The 16,597-nt window shown below is 34.1% G+C and overlaps 1 protein-coding gene across 2 annotated transcripts; it reads left to right on the plus strand.

Annotated features, from left to right (window-relative positions):
• Positions 1-474: 474 nt before the first annotated feature.
• Positions 475-15,365, plus strand: si:ch211-51e12.7. 2 transcript variants are annotated; one of them, XR_660546.3, is made up of 8 exons: positions 475-630; positions 1,731-1,825; positions 4,835-4,990; positions 5,625-5,759; positions 6,388-6,507; positions 11,463-11,578; positions 13,779-13,860; positions 15,222-15,365. XR_660546.3 is itself a non-coding variant. In NM_001044754.2 (6 exon segments), coding segments are annotated over 5 exon segments (597 nt in total). In that variant the 5' UTR covers positions 490-630; the 3' UTR covers positions 8,654-9,418.
• The last annotated feature ends 1,232 nt before the right edge of the window (positions 15,366-16,597 follow it).

Genomic DNA, 16,597 nt, shown 5'->3' on the forward strand with positions numbered 1-16,597 from the left:
TCTACAGTTCTAATATTATTTTACCTGAAAACTGAAATTTAATGATAAATGTTCTGGTAAATATTTCTAATTTTAAACAAGTGTGCAAGGAAAATAATCAAATTACTTAAAAGCCTGCAATAAACAATTAAAAAGCAACAGAACTAAAGAATAATCAATAAGCAATTGTCTGATTTGTGCTTATTTGTGTTTTGTAGTTATTAAAATATCAAAAACAAGGATTTAGTGACTAAGATTAAAGATTTCAGGTGACAATAAATTATTTATTCATTCCAATTCATATTAAATAATACAATAAAGCTAACACAAACAGGAACACGGTAAAATGTGTATGACGTACTTTGCAATAAAACCGGTTTATAGTAGCCACCGTGACGTATTTCTTGCGACAGGAGAGTTGACCAATCACAGCTGCTCGTGTTCATTTTGGGTGGGGCCTAGGCGTACAATGACGCTCTGACAAAGGGAAGCCGCGCTCGGTGTGACGGTGAGGCGCGGGCCGCCATTTCAAAGCCGAAGAAACGCGCGAGCTTTCACGGTTTGACGCACGGATGCTTGTTTTATAGATTATAACGCACAAGACTTGCATTTTTAAGCCTCGTCGTTTAGAGGAGACCCCAATCTCATAAGGTAAGCGACCATAGTTACGCTGTGAGCTCGAAATAGATTCGTTTGTGTTGAATGAGGGTGAGCCGTTAAATCCCACGCTCGCCTTCACCATTTCTATTGATTAACCCCTGCACGCGTTAAACGTTCAACATTAAGACGATAAATTTCCGTTTGTTTGACGTTTCAGGGTTTATTTCTGTACAATTGTACCAAGGCGTGAGGAATTGTGTTGGTTATTTCGTTTAGCTTTGGATATGGCGACAGAACGGGGTTTAAGCCTCCATTAATCTCCAAATCGCTGAATAAAACCAATTAAGAGCTTGTGTATCATTAAACTAACTAAACTATTATGATTTATGATCACATTTTTACATAAAATCATCGAGCAAATGCATTTAGCAGATCGCTAATCTATCAAGAATTTAAATCCCTAATAATACACAAAAATGTACTGAAATCTGTATTATAATACAATTACACAGATTATAGTATGCATTTTTTAAATGAAAATGACTAGAGGTGTTGATGATATCATCATGCACTCAGGGGTGTATGCATTTCTTTTTTATCCAATCAAATAATCTCTGATATAAAAAGCCCCTCCCTCTTCTGAGTAAAATATATCACACTGGTTGTTTATAAATACATTGAAATATAAGACACAACCTCCTGTTTTAATGCAAAGGTAATGAGGCCTATAGCAAGCTGTGAACTGGTCACATGGGCATCTCTTTCTCAGTAATCTCACATTTTACTGTGTTCTCGCATGCATCAGGCTTCTGTTCTCCACATTTCAGATTCCTCTTCAGCTTCATAGAGAAGCACTTCTACGTTTATCACTTGGCTCAGTCAGTATGCGTTCACACTATTAATACACGGCTTGTCTGCGTGCTCTGAAATCCTCATGGCCCAGATCAGCTGCTTATATCCCAGCAGGCCGGTTGATGATGGAGGTGGTGTTGGTGGCATGTTAAGCTTTAGCCGCTTCTTTCAGCAAGAGGCCAAAGGAAAATCGTCTGACGTTTGACACTCGAACGTTTCCACAGTAGATTTCAGGTTGAAGGTGAAGGTTTGAGGAGATCAGAAGTGTTTATTTTACTGATAATGCTGATGTTTTGCAGATGGATACTGAAATGGAGCAGGCGAAGGAGACGACAGCAGTGACTGAGACCACAGAAAAACCCTCACAGGTGGAAGGATCTGAAAACAAGTTCAGGTAGGTCACTAGGCATGGGCTGGTGTAAGATTCTGATAACCTTGGATAAAAATATCACTGTTTAACAGTATTGTGATGACTGCTCTAGAATAAGTTCTTTTCACCTTTTGAGCACAATATATTTCATTTTGAGAGACATTTATAATATTTTGGAGCAGTAAACATGTCAGGCTGAATATTTCAAATCTGCGTCCGAAAACGCATACTTCCATACTATATAGTAGGCTAAAATCAGTATGCGAGCCGAGTAGTATGTCAAAATTAGTATGTGAGAAGTACCCGGATGACTTACTACTACCAGCGAGATTCAGAAGTGCACATCCCATGCACACTGCACTATCCCATAATGCCCCGCAATTGAATTCATGAATGGAAATGAAGCAACGCAACTGACGCAGGGACGTCACGTGACCATGACAAAATGGTGGATGTAGTACGTCCCAATTCCATTCATACTTTTCACATTCATACTGTATTGAACAGACTTTTTTAACGGCTGAGTAGTACGTTTACATTGAAATGCAGTACCTACTGAGTAGTAGGTGGTTGCGGACGCAGCCCATGACTTCTGCTGTCTTCAGTAGTGTCCAAAACACAGATTTCTCTACAATTTAAAACGGCATCTTTAGATATTTTTTCTGCTGGAAATACTGTTGTCCTAAAAAAATATATATATATATATATATATATAAATATAAAGATCTTACACATACATACCTTAGAAATGGTATAACAGAACATTTTGGCGGTTTTAAAACCTTGACTTTTCCAAATCATGGTATACCCTGAAAACGATTATCGTCACACGACTAAAACTATTGCTGTGGTTGATTGGGTGACGACACTCATCTTCTTTAGAGCTCTTTTATTGCTAAATTTAATTATTAATACTATTTTATTAAGCCAAAATAAACACTGAGCTGAATAAAATGATGATACTATCTAAGAATGCACTGATATGGATTTTTACTATTTATTTGGTCAAATAAGTCTATTGAAAAGATTTGCCATTTTTACATGCTTTGTCCACATATTACATATGCAAATAAATAAAAATAAACCCACCCAGATTACAAGCCATCCCTCAAGACCAGTGTTTCTCAACTGGTGGGTCGGGTCGTGGGAACATTTTCAGCGGGTCGTGGAGTGTGTGATCAATAAAACAACTAAAGTTTAATTTTAGTTTTATTTTGCTGATAGCGGACTTTTATTTTGAAATGCGTGCACAACAACACTACCATTTGACATGTGCAATTACATTTAATTATAGCAACAAATATGTCTAAGCGCAAGTATGACCCCGAATATGTAAAGTATGGGTTTACATATATTGACGACAAAAAAGACTTAAAGCCTCGGTGTCGTATGTAGTAACAAAACCTAAATTAAAACGACATGTAGAAACCAGACAAATAGATTTATTAACAGCTCAGTTTAGTTCATGGTAACTGAACCTTTCCTTACCCTAACCACTGTTTACAGTATTTGTCGTTTTTACTTTGTAATATTTCTATAATTTGATGCATTTTGGTAAATGACAGCAGTAAATATAGTTTATTTGTAAGTCTTGGTGAATTTCTTACGATTTATCAGTCACTACTTGGTTATGTCAACAAATAAATACAAATTAATAATAATTCCTAAAATTGTATTAATCTTTTGATTGATGATAATATTTGAACTAAAGTTCACCAACTACAAAATCAATTTTATCACATCATTTTCTGCTGGGTTCCAGGACATGTCGGACTTTCAGGCAATGAGCGAGCTGATGCAGCTGCTAAAGATGCTTAGAAGCAAATAGTGAACAAATGCCAAATCCCTCCGTCACAGATGAAACCTTTTATCAGCGCTTACATTTTAAACAAGTGGCAAAATGAATGGGATGCATTAGAAAACAATAAACTACATGAAATCCAACCTGAAGTTTCACACAGAATTTCAAGACATTTGAACAATCGATTTGATCGAGTAGTTTTTATCAGACGTCGAATTGGGCATACGAGAATAACACATGGCTTTTTGCTCCAAGATGAAAACCCAACTCAGTGTTTGTGCTGCAAAACTCAAGACTTTTTTATGAATGAACTCTTTTAAGGACATTTTTAACAAAGTGAAACCAGAAAAGATTTTAAAATTTTAATCATGTATTAACACAAAAAATCTTATTTAATTTGTTTTATTTTGTTTGTTGATTTTTAAATTGTATATTTATTGTTGAAAAATTCCTGCCATGAAAATAGCCTTGGTTGCTGACATGGCATTAAATAAAAAATACATTGCATTACATTACTAAAAGTGTATTATAGTTCCTAAAAAATTGAGTTGCAGCTTGATGACCATGTAAAAATGTGGGTCTTACAGCCAAACCAGTTGAGAACCCCTGCTCAAGACTACACAGACCTGTTTAAACTGATGAAAGAGAGTATTAAAATTACATAGAAAATAGTGCATTAGTCCATGGGGGTTTTGTCAAGATAACTGATAAAAGGGATGCCAGAATTTTTTTTAAGTTTTTTATTTTTGTTCAAACGGTATCCAATTCACCCCAAATGTAAAGTAGAATCTTTCCTCCAAGCCACAGTTTATGTAAGAGACTCCGTTTTCTTCTCCTTGTATTGGAGGCCGATCAATTTCCACAGGGTTGCAAAAGGCAATGCATACACAATGAGCAAGTGTTTTTAATTTGATACCATCTCAGACTTGTCTGAATTAAGATCTCTGAACTGTATTTGTCCTCACATTAGGGAATAATGCATTGAAATGCTCCATTAAAGAGCGTCTGATGCTTCCCGCACTATTAATGCTAGTTTGTTCACTTTAAACACCTGTAATGCAAAACAGGCGCTATTTATGAATGATGTGTGCAATATTGGAATATTGTTTTATTATCGTTTGTGTGTTTTACCTTTAGTCGTTTAGCAGATGCTTTCATTCAGAGCAGCTTGCTGTAGTGGTGATGTGTGTGACGCTGAAGCTTCAGTGAGATGTGTGTCTGTGTGTTTTCAGGGGTCGTGGGATGAAGATGCGTGCCCGAGGAGGTCGTATGGTTCGCGGGATGCGAGGAGGACGAGGGATGATGATGATGATGAAAGGCTTCAGACCGCCGGGCCCCATGAGAGGCAGAGGAAGAGCCGGGTTCACTAACGGATTTGGGCCAATGAGGTCTCGTTGAGTGTTTGTAATTAGGGCTGGGCGATATGACAATCTCCTATCCTGATGAGCATATATAGAGCTCAGGATTTACGAGTTCACCCCTCACAGATCGCTCTTTTAAATGAGTGTTTTCTACAGGACGCTTCTACAGTAATAGATTTGTGCACTGCATATACGTTAGTCAAAAAGACAAAACTGATCAATAATAAATATTGCATGTGTTGTTGAGTTGTGTTAAATGGGAGTCTAAAGATTCTTCAGTTCTACCCCTTATTCTTTATAGGGGTAGTCAAAAAATAATCTTTTAACACTCTTCTGAATTATATTGCATTCATAAGGAGTTCCTACAAGCTAAGACTGTTTAGTTGTGCTTTGTTTAAATATAAAATGTCACCACTGTGACCTGTTGAAACCTAAAGTGGCGATAAGGTCCTTAAATGTATTAAAGAATCTTAAGAAATATCATATTTAACTCTGATTCCTGTATATATACCCTGAATATGACATGATAGACTGTTATTTTGTCCATCTGACATGTATTGTCATGTTGCACAGCCCTATTTCTAATCCAGCAGTCGTCCTTATTGCAAATAATTGAGTAACTCTTTAGTGAATAGCTGATTTACGTGTTTGTGTTGAGCAGGACGTGGCCGTACCCAGACATGCGTGGCCGGCGGGCTCGAGGGGGCCCAATGGGGATGAGTTTGAGACCTCCACCACCGCCGCCTCCTCCTCCACCCATGCACATGAGAGGACCTCCACCACCACACATGCACAGGTATGCAATGCAAGGTTTATTTGGGTAGCACATTTGTAGTGTGAAGCTGAAGACATGAAGTCACTGCTAAGGAACTGTTTGAGATGGGTTTATTAATCATGCTTGCTTTTTAATGACGGCGAGCTGTCATCGTTTATCAAACATGTAAACAACATGCAAATCAAGCTCTTCAGCAAACCTCCTAATGCGTGCAGCGCGATTAAACTCTATAAGAGTCAAAAGCAATGGATCTGTTGAGCTAAAGATTTGACTGTCCCGGCATCCCAAACCACTAAACATAATACAAAACTATAAGCAAAGCAACGTGTACTGAGCGCTCGCGCTTCTCTCCTGATAAACTGAACACTGTGGCATCATCAATAACGGACTCTGATGGTAAAAATGCAGTGAGAGTGCCTCTGCATATGCAATAAAAAATAATATAAAGACTGAATAAATTAACTTTTACACACATTTACATATGCAAATAACCCCTGTGCCTTCAAGCTATAGAGAATTAGGAGACCTGACCCCTTTGCACGAACGTGCAGAACCAGGCGTATGGGTATGGGGAACGGCTAAGTAGTAGAATTGGGATCGAGCTCATGTCTGATCTGTTGATTTCTGAATTGTGTGTGTATTATTTCAGGCACGGTCCACCTCCACCGCCACCTCCTCCAGGACACCCGGCGTTTAGAGGGCGGCCACCGCACCCCAGAGGAAGGGGCATGATGCCACCTGGACCGCCACGCTTTTTCCACCCCCGAGGGTAAGATCAGACACGCTAACACACACACTGAGTCTCTCCGGCGTGACTGCGCAGCACACAGCTAATATACACCCACATAAACACACGAGTTAAAGGGCAGTGCACCTAACAATGACAACTCTCATCATGTTTCAGTCCTGTCTGTCTTAATTTTTTCTGTTGAACAAGGATATTCAGAAGAAATGCAGCCATTAACCTCTGCCGTTTTGTTTTTATATACCTGCTATATAGGCAGGAAAAATTGGTAGAATTATCATGTATCAATCCTAAAAATTAATTTAATTAATGTATTTAATTTTAAATTGTAAATTTATTTATCAATTGTTTATGCCATGGAAATAGCATTGTTGTTGCGGACAATGCATTAAAATATTCCTCATCATCATCCTGCTATATATGGCCGGGTGGTATGAAGTTTAATTATTGTTAGCAAGGAAAAAGCAATTGTTGTTATATATATATATATTTTTTTTTTTTATTATATTAATTGTAATAGTTTTTATTATATGAATATATGAAAAATCTAAATTTTTATTAGTCTAATTTTTTTCGACTCATTTCAAGTCTGATTTTTAATTTATTGTGAACGGCTAACACTTATTAGGAATAAAAATCTCAAACTTGGCACTGTAAGTTTACAGAAGTTATCAGCTCAGCCAAAAGAAGTTTAAATAAATATAATAGTATATAAATGTAGTGAAAAGTGTGTGTGCAACTAGAGTTTGCTTGCTTTTATTATGCTGCTAAGAAATGACTCTTTGGATTTTGCTTTGCTGAGGCAAGTACAAATCTTTCTGAAGTTAGCAGTTAGCCTTGCAGAAGTCTGAATTTTCATTCATGATTGTCTAGCCCTGTGCGAAGCAATACATTTAGTGACATGAACAAACAATAAGCAATTAATTTATTACAGCATTTATTCATGTTAATGCAAATACAGTTGTCCATGTGCAAAAACTAATGCATTTGGACATTAATAATGCGTTAGCACATGTTGAACTATGATTATTAAATGCTGTACAAGTATTATGTTAGTAAATAGATTAAAGTGTGAGCAGTGTATTATAACTCCTTTTTGTAGATTTTTCTGGAAAACCCACCTATTTAAATGACTATTACACAAAGTAGAATTTTGCATAATACTATTAAATTTGTATAAAGCGCATTTAAAATGAAATAAATCAATAAATGATGAAAATGATCGAGTTCCAGCTCTGCTCACTCTGGAGATTCATCCTGCAACTTCACCAGGTGCATCTTGGGATGCTGTTAAAGGAGGAAAATACATTATGAAGTCTTTTGATATGTCTAAAGTAATGTATATTTTGGAGAGTTAAATTTTTGTAACACTACTTCCATGCAGAATTGATATATTACTACATGCACAATTAATATTTGTCATGGTGTACAAAAATAAGACATTTTACATGCATATTTTTTCCTGTTTACATGCAAAAAATTATATTTCTCTATGCACTAATATATATATATATAATTTTTAATTTCTAAATGCAAAACTGTATTTTGACTTGACCTTTAAAAGTAATTCTCAGAATTTCAGCTGATGCATTACGTTTTGCCATTCCTAATTTGCTTTTACATGCACAGTTGTGTATTTTTATGTGGCTATTTTAATTTCAACATGCTTTTAGCATGCTGTAGTTAGTTGTAATGTAAATATAATTATAAATAAAATAATAATATAATAAATATTTTTACATATGCATTGTTTTTCTGTGCACAATGTATGCATATGCACTTTTTAAACATCAGCATCTTTAAAACGGATGTCAATGGCTGTTTCTTTTCTGAATATCTTTTTTTTCTAAGTGTTCAACAAGAAAGAAACTCCTAAAAGTTTACAATCTCGTATTTGTGAGTAAATAATGTGTAAATGTTCCTTAGAGTTTGAACTGTGCATTGAAGTTAGTGCATGACAGCTTGATTTTCTTCAATTGTGACTCTTTGAATAAGGCATTTGCACACTGACGACACGCTTTCGGGCCCTCTTGAGCACAACAGGCCAATCCAAATGTTTGATTTTATCCTTTCATGCAGCTACCACAACGGATCGGCCCCTCCTCTGCCCCACCCGCCTCCAGGCCGGGGCCAGCGCTGGCCAGGGCCCCCTGGTGGCCGGAGGTTTTAACACGCCTAGTCCCAATCCGTAGGGTTAATATCCAGCGCTCAGATCCATTTCTGTCCGAACAGACTCGCAGGTCCTTTTACTGTAACCAAACACGCTAGCTTTCTTCTTATACTTCATTTGAGGAAAGAAAAAGCCCCGAAAAACATTTAAAAGCACTCTCTCCCGCTGAAGACGAGGAGACGTGTTCTTACGCTGATTTAATCAAGTGTGTTTTTACTCCTCTAAGTGTTGTGTAGTCTGCGTGGTGCTACTCCTATGAGCCTTACACACTCTTGTTCCTTTATTGGAGAGATTTTTAGACGACTGGCTTCTTTTACCAAGCAGATCTCCCAGCACCCTCTCTCCATATGATGTTCATGTATAGTAATAACTCATCCATTATTAATCAGTTAATATCATAAATGTGCAGCTACTTTAAGTCCAGTGGAGATTTTGCTGTGGAAATGTTTTATTTTGTTCTCTTTGTTTGGGTTGAATGTTAAAGTCACAGATACATGGATTCATTTAACAGTAGAGTAGCTCTATTTCTTCTTTAAATAAACCTTTCCTTGCTTCTTCTATATTTTAAAGCCAGTATTTGATTCAAAATAGTTAAAAAGGAAAAAAAAATAAGCTTCCCTATCCTCTGTGTTGAGTTTTGGAGTGTTATGGCACATTCACGTATTGTAACCGATAAAGTCATGTGAGTTTGTGAATGTAAACTGAACCGTTAACAGCTTTTGACTTAGTTTTGACCAACAAGACAATAAAGTTAAGATAAAATGACCTCTCTTTTTGTTCATTTAAACTAAACTCTCTCTCTCCATGTCCATTTATGTAATGCTTTTTAGAAAGAATTGCTCATTTCTGAAGTCAAATGGACAGCAATGTAAAGCATTTTATACACAGTAAGATGATTTGTGTGACTATCATTGCATAATAAAGTGTTTAAACACACTGAATAAATGAATTCCAGTGGAGTGAGGCTTTTAAAGTTGCATAGAGGGCTGAAGTAAATGTGTGCATGCAATAAAAGGACTTTTATTATGAAATATGAGCCACTTTCAGACCTGCAAGTCTCAGAACAGCAGAACGTCTTGCTGATTCTAGTCAATTAAGCTGAGTTAAAGTTCAGATGTCTGAATATAAAAGCAGAACATGCTGTAATGTTTTTTTTGCACAGCTCTGGAAGATATAAGAGGAGTCAAAAGTTTGGAGACGCTCATTTCTTTATTGCATTAAAAGAGTGATTTAAAAATCAATAAATGATGAAAATGATCGAGTTCCAGCTCCGCTCACTCTGGAGATTCATCATGCAACTTCACCAGGTGCATCTTGGGATGCTGTTAAAGGAGGAAAATACATTATGAAGTCCTTTGATATGTCTAAAGTAATGTATATTATGGAGAATTACATTTTTGTTAAATTTCTTCCATGCAGAATTGATATATTACTACATGCACAATTAATATTTGAGATGGTCAATAAAATGAGGCCTTTTTAGATGCATATGTCTTATTGTTTACATGCAAAAATATATTTTGTACATGCACTATTTATATAACTTCTAAAAGCAAAACTTTATTTTGACTATCTTTAAAGTAATTCTGAGAGTTTAACGTTTTGGCCTGCATAATATACTTTTACATGCACAGTTGTGTGTGTTTACATGGGTATTTCAACATGCTTTTAGCATGCAGTAGTGTATTATGAAGACTACATTTTTGTAAAACTTCTATTTCTTCATGCACGTTTAATATTTGCCATGGTCTACAAAAATAAGGCCGTTGTACATGCATATTTCTTATTGTTTACATGCAAAAATAATATTTGTACATGCACTATTTATATATTTTCTAAATGCAAAACTGTATTTTGACTTGATCTTTAAAAGTAATTGTGAGAATTAAAGCTGATGCATCACATTTTGTCATTCCTAATTTACTTTTACATGCACAGCTGTGTATTTTTAAATGTGTATTTTAATTTCAGTATGCAAATATTATATTTGTAGATATTTGTATTTAGCATGCAGTAGTTAGATGTGTAATTATTTAAAACATGGGATAATGTATATTTTGACATATGCATTTTGTTTTCTGTGCACAATATACATATCTGCATGCACAATTGATGTTCTGACGTGCTTACAAAACTAGCTCTCAGATTTTAAGATTTCACATGTACAGTGTAAATTTTAATCTAAAACCTAATTACAGCTTATAGTTTTACATGTACAATATTTATTTCTCCATGCTCTTTTTGTATTAATGTTATATTTTGGCCTGGTGGATGAATGTAGTCTAAGATAAATCTTAAATGTTTTCTGTGAGATCACAGGGAAGTTTCTGCATTCATAATTTAATCATGTAAATGCACAGTTTATATGTTAATATGTATATGTCGCTCTTATAAAACTGAAGTAAATGCAAGAATTAAAGCTGATGCTTTTTAGATATGAAATGAACATCAATTCAGTCAGTGCGTCCAAACTTTTGACTTATTCCTTGAGGTTAGTCAAATGCTGCAACATTAGGTTACAATTAAATCTTTCAAAATAACAGATAAATGATCTGATCAATGAATTAATCATAAATGATTTGCATTGAAATAAAGGCACATCATGACCTCTGCTCATTAGTTTGACAGACCGCCCGGCTGCTACACACTAACTGAAGAGTAATACTCGTGAGCGGCGCTGTGGAGTGTAGAATTTTGCACGTTGCGAGCGATTGGTCGGTTGTTTCCCCGCTCTGCAAGGTGTTGTGAGTGAGGCTGTAGGTGTGTTCCTCTGACGGCGCTCTGGACTGACTCTTCTTGTCTCCTGAAGGGGTTTCACACCCTTTTGGAAGGCAGCTGGACTCGAGGAGGCAGGACGGTCCCGTCTGTCCCTCCCCCTTCTCAGCCCTGCCCACCCAGTGTGAAGCTCCGCCCCTCACAGTTAAGGTGAGCTCATCTGTTCAGCCCCTCCACCTCATCACAGCTGACCTGTCAATCACACTTCAAAGACTTCAGAAGATCAGAATTGTAGTTTCATATTTAAATTAGCCTCGTCAAAAGATTAATTGCAACCAAAATAAGTTTGTGTATATATATATATATATATGTGTGTGTGTGTGTGTGTGTTTATGTATACGTGTGTGTTTATCTACACACGCATGTGTTTATATACAAACATACATACATACACACACAATACTATAATATATTGTGCATATTTATGGTGTTTGTGAATATATATATATATATATATATGTGTGTGTGTGTATATATATATATATATATATATATATATATATATATATATATATATATATATATATATATATATATATATATATACATACATACATACATACATACACACACACACGTTTATTTTAGGAACCCAAATTATAAATATGTGTAATACATAATGTTATATATAAATATGTATATAAATACTTTGTCATTGTATTACTTTTTTATTCATAAATATACACAAGTACACATTTATAGTACAAACTTTTATTTTGGATGGTTAATTAAGCTCAGGGCCAATAAATGATGAGAAATGGTTCAATCTTAATTTTAAGCATATTAGTAATGTGTAGTAAAGTATATTAAGATTAATCAGTAGTGTTTAAGAAGTATTCATACATCAAATGTAATCAAAATTAAACATGTTAACAGATTTTAATTACTGACGATAATTACAGAATTTTATCAATGCTTCAGTAGAAATATGAATATTATGAAATGTTTAGGTGTATTGTTAGTCAATGGAGCTGATTAATTATAACATGGAAAAGTAAGTGTTATATCAATTATAAATGCAGATGTGTGTCTTAATGTAAACATAAAAGTGTTGGTGGATATTAAAGTATTAATGTATAGTGCATTATGAAGTCATTTATAATGTCTGCATATCATGCATCTGTTTTCATATTCGACAGTCAAATTTAGGTGACTTATTAATAAAATTAAGTTAATCAATTAGCACAGATCCAATAAGATGATGCAATTTTTGATTTGAATATTATATTCATGAGCTGACAAATATATAATAAAGAACAATAAGGAAATTAGAATTATTTATTTATATTTTTTATATTTTATAAAGTGATTTCAGATCTGTTAAGTCCAATTTAGCTAATGTTTAGTATTTCTAAAAATATTAAAATGTATGAAAGGTTTAGATGTGTTCAATGAAGCTAATAAGCATGTTTATCAATTATAAACGCATATATTTATATCTAACAAAGATTAAAATGTTGCCAGCATCATGTATAATGCATTCTTATAAATGCATTTATGAAGTCCCTTGTAATGCATTCCATGAATATAATGTATATTGGTATAAACAAATGTAAACAAAGTCCAAATTAATGGTTTCAGGTGTAGTTTGTGGTTATAAGTGTTCCTAAAGTGCATTAAAAGATATAATCACACCAAGTATAATTATATATATAAGTATTGATATTCTAGATATGATATGAGGTATAACAATAAATATATTTAATATAATCTTGCAATTCTTCATCACATCATAAATTTAATTCAGGAGATATTAATGCATTCAGATATATCTAATGCAATATAGAATTGGATTAAGTTAACTTACTTTAAGATCACTTTTGTGTGTGTGAAATATAGTTGCTGCATTCATGCAAACTCTGATGCATAATGTTTTTGATCTCTCACATACTGCATTATAGTAAAGCTCAAACACACTGTAAATATATTTGCTAATGAACAGTTTCAATATTTTGTGTGTTCATTTGCAGTGGTGAATTGCATTATGGGACGTTGATCTCTGCTTTGTCCACATTTTGATGTTGTAAATCCAACTACAGTTTAACATAGTGACTTTTATTGACATTTTAGTAGTATAAAATAATAGTATCTACAGAAATGAGTGTGTAAAATAACAGGAAATGTGCTGCAGTTCATTACAAGGTTTCTGTAGCGCAATATGCAACACAATACAGCACTGCAGACTATTACACATGTGCAGAAAACACACTTTATACAACTTAAAAGAACGATCAAGATCCCATAATGCAAATCCAAAGCAGATAATGAAGCTCATTTACAGATGTGTACGAGTTTCTCCAGGGGGTTTTGCAGTGATATGAGCAACTATTAATGTGCATCATTTTTACAGTGATCTACAGCTGACATTAAACTATCAACACCGACCCGACAGACTCACGCTGGAGGATCAACTAATGTCAATTACACAACAGGTACTGAGGATCATCATCGCCATGCTCTCTGACAGCTCTCATGAAGGTTGTCCATCAGTAGTTCCCATGTGTTTTGGTCATTTGAGTGTTTGATTCTCCATTTTTATGATCCCAAAATCACCCATAAGTCCTTTTTTGTTACTAATTGACATTTATAGATCTTATAAAAGCTGAATAAATACGCTGTGGGACAATATTTGGCAGATATATTTGAAAATCTATCATCTGAGGGGCTCAAAAACAAATCTAAACATGGGGAAAAATCCCCTTTAAATGATATATAGCGACAAAATAAATATCCACAGTCGTTTATTTACTCTGATTTAACCCCTGTATAGGCCTGTCACCATATCTATCTTGTGTTGTAGGATATATTGCACTGAAATACATTGTGATAAATGATATTATTGTCATTTTAAGAGCATTTATGCCACTTATAATGCCAGAATGACAATATAATATAATCACAGTGCAAGAACACTTCCAAAGAGCACGCCATCTTTTATTCTTAAGAATATTTCAGATGATTATAGTCATTTTTACATTTTAATAGTCCGATGTTGGAATCAGAATGTGAAAATGCATATCCTAATTAAATTATAATACATGTTAACAAGGTAAAGAGTAACAGAGGCTGCGATATCTGCTGCCAGATCTATTTTCAGCTGTCAGACACACACACTAGTGTTTTTAACCACACTGACAGCTCCAGTAGACAGAGAGATGTTGCACAATCAGCTGAAATCGGTGTTCATGTATAGACGATATATATTGCACCACCAGAAATGATTGAGCTCATGTCCATGTGTTGATTATTGTGACAGGCCTACAGTAGATATGCAAATAAGCTTCCAGATAAGAGCATGTAGAACAGAATTGCATTTATCTCCCTCATCAGTTATTTAACAATAATTGTTTACCTTTTATTGCATGTTTGTGTTTGTTTTAGCAATACTCTTTCTGTTTTTATTTTGTCCTTTGTATTAACTGGAGATCTTAATTTTATTTTAGTTATTTTTGGATTGTTTACTCATTTGCTCGTGTACATTTTGGTAGTGTTAGTCTCAGTTATATGGAGCCAGATCGGTCTCAAAAATAATACATTTACAACATAAAATGCATGCATCCACAACTCAGTGCACAAAATGTGTTGAAAATGCTTATGATTTTGCATGTGCATGACATTTTGTGTTGTATTTATGAATTGTATTTTGTAAATGTTTTATTTTTGAGACCGATCTGGCTCCATAGAGTGAACTCTGGTTTATTTGAATCACTTGTGATGTTGTGTTAGTTTGGCATGTCATTATTTTTTGCGTCTGCATTTTTCATATGAATGACTCATTTGATCTGTGTTGCAGGACTGCACAGAAACACACCTTAAGACTCCAAAGCAAACAGAAGTAGCAGGTAAGTAACCCACACACACACATGTTCAGTCTCCGTGTAATACAGATGTAGATTAACAGTCTGTGTGTTATTAAAGGGATGGATGTTTCTGCAAATCTGTCTCAGTGTTTTTAATTCTCCATTTATGATCATAAAGCCAGCCTTACAAGTCAGTCCTTGTGAAATTGAGATGTATAGATCATATAAAAGCTGAATAAATACGCTCTCCATTGCTGTGTGGCTTATCATAAGACAATATTTGGCACAAATCTATAATCTGAGGGGAAAAATGTAAATATTCAAACTTTTAAATATTAAAATCACCTTTAAATTCAGATATTGATCAGATTTACAATTATGAAATGTTTAAAGTAGTGTCAGATAAAGATTAATCGCATCCAAAATAAAAGTTTGGGTAATACTTTACAATAATCGTCCATAATTTAATGTATTCACTAACATGAACACAATCAGTAATACAGTACATTTATTACGGTATTTAATGATCTTTGTTAGCGTTAATGTTATTTGTGTTTGTTCATGTTAACTCCCAGTGCATTAACTAATGTTAACAAACACAACTTTGGAGGTTAATAATGCATTAGTTAATATTAAACTATGATTAATAAATACTTCACTAGATTATTCATACTTAATGTGAGTAAATACATTATTTTAAAGTGTTACCAAAGGTTGTTTTGACATAAGCGTGTATATATAAAAACACACATGCATGCATATATTTAAGAAAATGTTTATATTTAGATATTAAATATGTGTATATGATGCAAGTTATATATAAATACTTATGCATCAAGTTTCTATGCATATCTGTGCATCACATATACATAATAAATATATATGATACAGATATTGTCAAAACAATCTTGTTATTAATCTTTGGCCAGAATTGGTTTAGATGTATTGTTAGTTAATGAAGCGGACTAATATTAACAAATGAAAACTAAGGTGTTAAGCCACGTTTCAATTATAAATGCATGTTTATGTCTTAGTTTAAAAATAAAATTGTCGGTAGCGCTCAAAGCCTTTGTGTGTAAAGCATTATAAAGTCATAAATAAGATTTCCATGTTTATGATAGGACAACAGTGAGCTGAGATGTTTGAAAGTCTTCAGGGTTCAAATCAAAATATTTATAATATCTAAATATTGGGGAATTTTATTATTAATTTGTCCAAATTAATCATAATCAAAATAATAATAATCAGAACTTGAGCTTTGTTTACTGTAGAACTCTTATGAAATATAATTGATTAAATTGCACAACCTAATATACTTAATATCTTTATGATTTTTGGTAATAATGATTGTATAATTAATACAGTATAT

The sequence above is a fragment of the Danio rerio genome, chromosome 4 (genome assembly GCF_049306965.1).
Source record: "Danio rerio strain Tuebingen ecotype United States chromosome 4, GRCz12tu, whole genome shotgun sequence".
In the NCBI taxonomy this organism is placed as follows: domain Eukaryota; kingdom Metazoa; phylum Chordata; class Actinopteri; order Cypriniformes; family Danionidae; genus Danio; species Danio rerio.